This window comes from Habropoda laboriosa, unplaced genomic scaffold (assembly GCF_001263275.1).
Source record: "Habropoda laboriosa isolate 0110345459 unplaced genomic scaffold, ASM126327v1 scaffold2, whole genome shotgun sequence".
Lineage (NCBI taxonomy): Eukaryota > Metazoa > Arthropoda > Insecta > Hymenoptera > Apidae > Habropoda > Habropoda laboriosa.
The window spans coordinates 3,215,282-3,224,811 of record NW_017100190.1 but is presented as its reverse complement, the minus strand read 5'-3'; the positions used below and the strand labels follow the sequence as shown (position 1 = coordinate 3,224,811).

The window sequence follows — 9,530 nt, the reverse complement described above, 5'->3', positions numbered from 1 at the left end:
GATGTAACTAATGAAAAAAAAAAAAAAAAAATAACAAAATGCTAAAAAAAGGAATGTCGTTGATTAAAGGAGTAAAGGAGGAAAAAAAATAAAGCATGAAGAGAGTAAGTCGAAGAAGAGATAAAATTAGGGGACGGAGTACTTATAAGTAATAACTAAAAGGAGAAAAGGGATAAAAAAAAAAAAAGTACCGTACGACATTTAAACCGAGAACCATCGAACTACTATTCTATTTTTTCTTGTTGTTTTTTTTTCGTAATTATTAATGGATTATCTTAATTATATCCCCCGTAATTATAATTTAACATCCTAGAAGATTAATACCCAGATTCTACCCCGTTTCCATCATTCATTCATCCAGATCCAATGTTTTAAAGAAATCACAGAGTAATCCAATGCTTTTCCTATGCTCCCTCGGAGGAAATATCGGGAACATTATCAAGAACGTACATGTGAGACAACAAAAATAAAAAAAAAATTAATAAAACGTACGAAAAAAGGGAAAAAAATGAAACGTATAACTTTGAAGAAGAAGAAATACCGTGCCCGCTTTGGCGAAGGTAAATAAGCGGACGAAAACGTGAGAGAAAACGTTAATAGAGAGAAGAAGAAGAAGAAGAAATAAAATTGAGAATGCCTTTTAAAAGAAAGAAAGAAAGAAGAGATTGCGGGTAAAATGTTATTGAAACGAAGTAAGACGGGGGTGTTATTAGGAGATGTTGACACGACGCGAGAGTGGTTGTTTAAAAAAAAAAAGAAAAAAAAAGAAGTGACGAACGATGTTGTACGTGAATGCGATGCGGAGAACGGAATGAAGGGAAAAAGAGAAATAAAAAAAATAAAAGAAACTCGAAGGAACATCCGAACATGTATTCTCTGCGCGAAGTAATGTACGCAAAGGGAGTAACCAAATAAAGGCATTGCAAACGCTGAAATTAAATGTCTTATCACCTCTCTACCCTACTTCAATTTTTTATTTAAAAAAAGTAAGACGTTTCACTGTTTCTTTAAATATGTTTTTTTTATCGAACGCCAAAAGCAAACATCGTCATCGAGACAAGGCAATTATGTCCTTTAACGTTCGTCTCCTTTTCTATCAGACAAACACTTAAAATTTCGATCTGAAGTTGGTGCTCTGAAAAGCGTGAGTGGGCGCCGGTTGAAGATTGAATCTGAGCGGTTTCACTTTCGACAATTTACCCTTGCCAGAGTTATTCCGATCGATCTTCGTGATCTTCGTACGGTGTCGGTAATACCAGTACTCGAAGGCCAATGTGAAACAGGCGAATATTATACCCAAGAATATCACAACGAACACACCGCCGATATTGTGGATACTTATACCGTCGCTCTGACTATTCTCCGCGTCGCAGTCTTTCTTATCCGGGTTCTTCTTCCACCATTTGTCCTTCAATTTCTCCAATTTTCTCTTATTCAACAATATCAAGATTCTGCGCGGAAAGAAAAGCCAGACAATGGAACGAGAATTACACGGTAATTAAGATTTAAATTGGTAGGAGAGGGAAAGTTGAGAGACTTTGGTACGCACGCATTGTTGAACTGATCCTTCAAAGGCGAGCCCTGTTGTACAGCGATGGCGTAAGGCTTCCTCGAGAAGTCTTCGCCCACTTGAACCAGGTCGCAGTTCGTCATGGTGAGATACTTTATAGTTGTCGAGTCTTCTATGTAGGCGAACTCGTTGTTCGAGTCGACACGCCTAACTCTTCTCACCGCGTCCTCTTGCGTCGCTGGAAAACCTGCTTCCTCCATCGCTTGCAGCATCTTCGTGTACTTGTCGCTCACAGGATAGTCCCACACCGCCAATTCAGCTCTCTCCACCTCCGACAAACTGTCGTTCAGGCTCATCTCCTTCCAAATGCTAAACCGAAAATAAGAAAAAACATTTTTCAACGGTCTCACACAAATCTTACGATCGTTTATCTTTCACTCACTCGTAGAATCTCCACTCGATGGCAGCCATCCTTTTGAAGTAAGTGTAAGCCGGAGAGTTCAATACCGGGGCGTACTGGATTTTATACTGTTTGCTGAGGTCCTCGAGTGTTTCAATCGGGATCTCCAATCTGGAGACGGTGAGGAAAGCGGCGAGATTCGCCGTGTACGAAGCGATAATAATAAATCCGAATAGCCACCATGTAGCAGCGACGAGCCTTCCGGAAAGGTTCTTCGGTGCTTCGCCGCCACCCTGTGGCGTCAAAGAGGTCATACAGAACCAGAAACACTCCCTTAAATTAAATTCCCTCTTCTCGTCGTCGTTCTTGTATTTCTCCCTGTTATTCTGGTAGCTGTACGGCGACCAACGATCGAAGATCCACAGGAGAACGCTGGTGAACAGGTAGGCAGCTAATATGCAGAACCAAACTTCGTTCTCCAGTACGGTTAGAAATTTGAACAACGACGTAGAAGTCTTGGTTTTCAACATCATAATAGACAAACCGACTAGATCGTAATAGGGAACAGTGAAATCGACCACTCTTTCTCTTTCAGCTGTGACCCATAGCGAGCCCAAAGCGATGTCGGCACGTTTGTCGATCAATTCCTTCATCATCCCGTTCCAGGTTCCGTTTGGACTTAAATTACCGTACAATTTACTGTCGGTTTCTCGAATTTCGTACTGGAAGCCTACCGTGTCCTTGATTTCGTTCAACAGATCGATGCAGAAGCCGTAGTACTCGTTCTTTTCCTGGTTGTACATTACAAATGGCGGATGAATTACGGTGATCACACGGTAGCTCTTCACCGCTGTTGTATTCATCACGTCGTTGTTTGTTATCTTTACGGGAAATATAGTTCAGTGAGTTTTGGATTGATTAACGAGATCAGAATGATCGAACGAAGGTAGGTGTAGGTCTCTGACAGCGATCGGTAGGATAAATTTGTGAGAGGGAACGATCGGTGGGATGAATTAGCGAGAGAACGATCGTGTGATAATGCAGTTAGATGTAGTTACGTTTGAATTAAGGTAAGCACGGTTTCTAGACGATGGAATAAGGTATTCGACGCGGAACTGGTGAATGCCAGAAGACGATTAGGTCCGTTCCGAAGGGTTTCGCGTTACGTAGTATTGGATAAATGAATAAAATTGCATGCTCTATCTCCATCAGTGCACGCTCTTATCGGCAATAAGTGTAAATAAATGTAACGAGCGCGTGTCAAGGGTAATCGTTATCTTGATGGCTGGCTGAAACGAGGGTCGTAACTAAGAAATTGAAATTTTTCATATTAAATATGTATATGTCGCAAGTGTTTCAACTAGGAAAGGAGAAAAATGTTGGAATTTAGATAGGAAGATGTAATTACCGATGAAGGATTGAAATTGCTTTCATCTATCATGGTTTATTTTTCAATTTTCTTAATGGATGGCCTTTCCTTTAGACTCTTCGTTTCTCCTTCGTTTCTATTAAGGAAGGGTAATGATAGAAAATTTCTTGTCCTCTCCGTTTAAGACGGGATTTTTAAACGAGACCTATCCCGTTCGTTATTTCGTTTCCGACGTAATTTATAACGATTAATCGTGGTAAAACGTGTACAAGCTTGCTAGTAGCCGTGACATTCGATTATTGAACAGGTTGCCCCATCCTCGCGTGACTCAAAAGCACCATCATTTTTTCGCTGATCAATAGACCGACCTAATTTCGTTTAAACGCACTTTTCCATAAATTAAATGAATTTTCTATGGCCCTGCCCACGTCAATTGTCCACGCGGAAACTACTTCGACGATTCATTTGTTACTCCTTTCGCCGTTAATATCCACACGTGTAATGAACTTTCTCTAGTCGTAAAAATAGCCTCCGTTTTAACCGAACTTGTACGGAAATATTCAAAATTACACGTTTCGATGAAGGGAGTTGAAATGGAGCGAAAAAGTCGACACACACACGACGTCGTCGATGAAACACGGAGTATAGTCGATGGAAGAAATATAGCGAGATCGTAAATTCAAGCGTTAAGTACTAGGGTATACTTCGTACAGCTTTGAGATTTCGAGTTCTTATCTTCTCAAGTTTCCGTCGATTCCCTCTTCGATATGCTTTAAGATTGAAACTTCGACGCTTCACCGATTTTACGACTTTGCCGTATTTCTTCCATCGACTATACAAAGTATAAACAGAAACAAAGGACGCGTCAGTCATTTCGAGGAAAACTAAAATGGGGTGTGTACTGGGGATGACAAGCAAGTATGGAAGTTGCAGGTTTGTAGGGGGCCTCGAGACAAGTATCGGGCAATTCTTTTTCGCCCTTTTTCGGTTCTTCGGGGGTGAAACAGCCCTTGAATAAGGATAGGTGTTACCTTATTTCCCTATCTTTAAAACTATAGTGGATATAAAAAAATGACAATGCTATTAAATTAATTGCCCGATACTTCTATCGAGGTCCCCTGCAAACCTGCAAACTTTCGGGTTACCTAAGTTTCCTTGTCGGTATAAATAGAGTAGGTGGAGAATGGAAAAAATGGTGTAGAGTGTCTCGTGAAGAGTTGTTGTCGAATTTATATCGTGTTAAACCACTTATATCAACTTTAATTTACCTACTGTAATAACTGTCGTTCGTGTAAATATGTCCATATGTAAATCTATCATCTGAGGAAAAGCAAACCTACAAAGATAGCGCAGATGTAATAAAAATTTACCAGCAAAGGTTCAGAGACACTCGCGTTCCAAGATCCGCTGTCGACAGTATTCGTAGCAACTCCATCTTCTATGTTCACCAAATGAATAGACATCTCGAATTTCGCCTGATGTTCACCGTTCTTGTTTCCCCATTTGATCCCAGCGTAAGTTGGCGTCATATTCGCATAAATATCCTTCAACTTGCCGAAAAAATCGAACTTTCTCTCCGGTGTATTCGTATTGTTGTACTCGTCGCAGGTGATTTGCCTCGGTTGCAGCGGCCATTCTCCGTTGTCCAAGGCCGATTTCATCGCTCGAACACCCAGCTGGAGCAAATCGTAATAAAAGGCAGACGAGATGATCGGTTTCGGCAATGTCGCGTCCACCGTTGGCCTCCTCTCTTTCAGCTCCGGTTTCATGAATAAAACGGTCATATTTCTGCACTCACATCTGGGCCAAATGTTTGCCTCAGGAGTCAGCAGAAACCAGCCGTACTTTCTTCCGGTGAAATTCAAAGCCTCGGCTGCTTCTAGGGCTACGTTAAGGGTACTTTCATCGCCCAAAATGAAATAATTCACTATGTCCAGATCCCTTAAACGCGGCAACTGTCGTCTCATTTTCATCACCTGTTGTGACGCTTCGTTAATCACGTGTCTGGTTGGTACGTTCAGCAACAAGCTTTTGTACTTGTGGTCCATGATGAAATTCTGGTCGTAGAGAACAGCCGCGTTTGTAATATTCAGTTGGATCGCCAACTGCCTGACGGCCTCCGGTATTAAGTCTCCCGGAGGCATTACTTGGATTAAGTAGCTTTGCTGATCAGCGTTCAAATTCCTCCAGTATAGAAGATCTCCCTCTTGGCCGTATTGAGCGGACAACGTTGGGATACCGAGGGCGACGGTGAAAGAGTTGGATATTTTCGCGCTTAAACCGGCTGTCGTCGTGTCTATCACGAAATCTGGAACTTTGTCGGTGCCTTTTTCTACAGCCGCGTCCCAAACGTTGCAGATACGGTCCAAAGTGTCGTTCACGTCCGAATCGTTGGTCTGCACGCTCCATATCCTGCCCAAATAATTCGGATGCTTCTCTTTGATGGCCTTTACGGCCGCGATTATGCTACTGTTCGCCACTTTGTTCGCCTCGTCGTTGATGATGACTGATGGGAAAGCGCGACGGAGCGGACGGTCGGAGTAGAATTGTTGGAATTGAAAAGATTCGAGTAAAAGACGCTTGAAATTCTTGAAAATCGAAGTTTGGAAAATTGAACGTTCACATTTGAAATAGAATGTTCGAATTTTCAAATTTGAAGTTTGAATTTTTTTAATTAGGAACTGGGAAATCTGAATTTCTAGAATTAGAAACTTTGAAATTTGAATTTTTATGATAAGCAACTTTGAAATTTGAATGTTTTCAATTAGAAAAGTTCAAATTTGAAATTCAAGGTTTGAAATTGGCACTTGGACGGTATAATTACTCACAAAGATTGACAGGCCTGGTTTTCTGATCGCTCACGACGTTTCTCTGTCCGTGAACGGTGGATTGGCCGGAAAATCCGAGGAACGTGCACGCTATAACCGTAAATCCCACGAATCTCATTTCGTCCACATGAAAATGTCCCCGCAACTGTTGCCAATTCTTCACGTTGAATTGCCACAAAAATCTGCGTACTTTTTCCTCCTGTTCTGTTTCACCTCGTAACAACTTTCTCGAAATGGTTCTCCTCTTATCGGATGGAAAAAAAAAACCACCGACAACGAAATTGCGGCTAATTTTCCAGCAACAGTGAGTAATTGGTCGGAGCGCGCGGGTTCTGTTTCGATCGCGTACGTGTTGCGTCTCGAGGCGAGGGAATATCGCGTGCGGAAATCGGTCAAGCAACTGAAGGGGTGGTTTCGAAACCCACCTCTGAAACTCTTCGTTTCATTCGTGTTTGTCCGCCGGTTGCCTCGGGAGATGACCTAATCAATTTCCCGTATCAACTTCGTCTCTTCCTTCGATTGCTTTCCCTTTTTTTTTTTTCGTACGTCGAAAATATTTTCGATCGTCGAAACAACTTTCTCGCGACGACCACCGCGGGACAAAGAGGAATCATTGCCGAGCTGTCGAGCAATTTGCATGTCACTCGTTGCGTGCCAAGTGATCGCGTTATCTCGTAATTGACCAGTCGATCGTTCATTTTTTTCGCGCTGTATGTACAATAAATAGACGTACATATGTAGAAGAGTCGTTTGAAAGTTCCATTTCGTCGTGACATCGATATCCTCGTGACTTGCGATCGCGAAAAGAGATCTGCGACGCGGCGCGACCGATCCTTACGATGAAAGCGATTTTTTTTTCTACGAATCATTTAAGTGGCATTTGAGATTCGATTTTTTTTTCGAAAATAATGTTTTCTTTCTTTTTATTCGCTCTCTGTGTCGCGAATTCTTTCGACGAAAGCGATTTATTCTTTGAGAATTAATTTACCGACTTTTGGAATTTTCGACTTATTTCGAAAACGATCTATGGAAATGATTTCTCTTCTCTTTATTCACTCTCCGCGACCGACGCGACGAATCCTTTCGACGAAAGAGACTTTTTCCTGAAAATTGAAATTTTTGATTTCTTCTCAGAAAACGATCTTTAATTTTTGTCGGTATTTCTACATGAAACCTCTTTGATGTCAGAAATTATTGACTAATGGTGACGTATGTTTCTCTTAATGGAACCATGTTCCGCCAAATACAGTATCAGAAAAAGGGGGTAACAAGATAGATGAGCTAATTGCTATCACGCTCGACGAGAAACGTCGATATTTATGGCACATCCTTCTGGGCTTGTTTCGGGACGTGTCGCGTGAAACCGCCGGACAATTGGAAAACACAGAAAGAAAACAACGGTTTTGCTCTGATTAACGTTTACTTTTCGTCCTGGTCCATTCTTTTTTTTCCCCCCGTGGTTTATATCGCTCGAAGAAATATTTATCATTTGCACACGCGGATACACACATACACACACACACACACCTGTGAGTGGGAGGATTACATTTTCCAACTTTCTCTTTCCTTTTTTCTCCCTACATTTCATTCGTCCCCTTCAGTTCGCGGCGAGGTGAATCGCGTTCCCGCGAAGGGTTGTACATTTACAACGGTTCGTTGTACGCGATAACGATACCAGCAGAATTCCAGGCAAAGTATCAGTATAGCGAGCAGTATACCGAGGAGTATCAGCAAGAATACAACCGCCAAATTGTCGAGGTCGAAGCCCATGTTTAAGTACTTCTCCGGCGGGCAATTCATTCTCAAAGGGTTCTCCTCCCACCATTTCTTCGCCAGAACGTTTAATCTCCCTCGAACGGCCAGATGTGTAATCCTTTCGATAAAAAGAGTCAATCGTTATAAGCGCGTGAGAGATCGTTCTCGCGGAAAAAAAAGAAGAAAGGAACCCCCGTTCGAGGTACAAGCTGGAAACAGCAGCCGACGGTTTCGTTGAACGATCGAATTAACGAAGTTACGGTGCAAAATGAAAAAGTTGCAAGATCCGAAGGTGGAACGATCTGATTGTAAGGTAATTGCGTTTGGGGGGAATTTAAGGGGAATAAATGGAAGTTTGCTCGTTAAACTTACGCGTCGTCGATCCTCTCTTTCAACATAGAGTCCTTCCGCAGCGCAAACGCGAACGGTTTCTTACCGAACTGTTTGCCGACTTGTTTAAAGTTGCAATCGGTCAGTATCAAGTATTTTATGGTGATAGCCTCCCCTATGAAAGCGAACTCCTGAGCGCGGTTTACTTTCTGTACAAACTTCACCGCTTCCTCCACAGACCTGACAAATCCATATCCCTCCATCGCGTAGTACATCGTCATGTACTTGTTCTCCAGTGGATAATCCCATACGACGTAGCCAGATCTGTTCGATTCGGGTACGCTCTCGTCCAGCGTCATATTTCTCCAGATTCTACGGCAGGAATTTCCTATTCACGCGGCGTCCCTTTTAAATTTACTCTCGAACATGTTACAAATGGAACGGAATCGATTGAATTTGAATTTAGAGCTTTCCACCCCTTCCACCCCGCACACACCACGCTACCCTTTGCCCGGGGTTACCTTAACCAATATTCTAGGCTCTCTTTTACGAAACTCCCGAGGAAATATCTCATTTTTCCTTTTTCGCTCACGGAATATTGCAGTGTTCGACTGGAAGCTGTGCAAGGAGGGAGCAAGTGTGAGGGGTGTGTCGAAATAATTAGATCGTGGAAAATAAAGATAGGTGTGATGTAGTAGGGTGAATGAGGTATAGGTGAGGAGAGTGTCTGACGAGAGATAGGGAGAAAAATGGGTAGAGACTAATTGCACGGGCAAGATGTGGGAATTGGGAGGATTATAGGAGATATTGGAGGAAAGATAGCGAGGGAATGTGCAAAATATGTAATATTGGGGGATGCTGAAGCATATGTTGGAGGACTGTGGAGGAATGGAAAGTGGAGATTGCATGTTGGAAGAGATGTTAGGGGATGGGAAGAAGGGAGAGCGGTGGAATTGTTAAGGAAGGTGAAATGTAAGGTTAAGGAAATTAGGCAGAGCAAGTGAGTGTGAAAAGTATGGAAGAATGAGTGAGGTTAGGTCGGAAGAGATGATGGGAGGAAGGGAAAAGAAAGGGCAATGGAATGGTTAAGAAAGATAGAAGACAAGATTGAGAAAATTAGGCAGAGCAAGCGACTGTGCAAAAAGTACAGAAAAATGAACGAGATTAGGAAGTGGGCAGGTTGGAAGAAGTGATAAGAGAAAGAAAGGCAGAAGATAAAATTAAGGAAATTAGGCAGAGCAAGTGAGTGTGAAAAGTATGGAAGAACGAGTGAGATCAGGGAATGGGCACGTTGGAAGTGATGTTAGGGGGATGGAGAAAAGAAAGAACAGTAGATTG

General features: G+C 42.3%; 2 protein-coding genes across 2 annotated transcripts in view; both read right to left on the bottom strand.

The window, feature by feature from the left end:
- Positions 1 to 1,108: 1,108 nt before the first annotated feature.
- LOC108579987 (ionotropic receptor 25a) lies at positions 1,109 to 6,225 on the bottom strand. Its single transcript, XM_017943635.1, has 5 exons — positions 6,108 to 6,225; positions 4,650 to 5,785; positions 1,953 to 2,791; positions 1,550 to 1,879; positions 1,109 to 1,451 (listed from the first exon to the last, which is right to left on the bottom strand). Exons 1-5 carry the CDS (start codon positions 6,223 to 6,225, stop codon positions 1,109 to 1,111), a joined length of 2,766 nt encoding a protein of 921 aa, XP_017799124.1.
- A 930-nt stretch (positions 6,226 to 7,155) lies between these two features.
- Positions 7,156 to 9,530, bottom strand: part of LOC108579879 (ionotropic receptor 25a-like) — a 3,035-nt gene continuing 660 nt past the window's right edge. Inside the window, exons 2-4 of the mRNA XM_017943498.1 lie at positions 8,235 to 8,564; positions 7,783 to 7,980; positions 7,156 to 7,210 (exon numbers count right to left, since the gene is read on the bottom strand). Coding sequence (XP_017798987.1) covers positions 7,156 to 7,210; positions 7,783 to 7,980; positions 8,235 to 8,564 — 583 coding nt within the window. The remainder of the gene's footprint in view (positions 7,211 to 7,782; positions 7,981 to 8,234; positions 8,565 to 9,530) is intronic.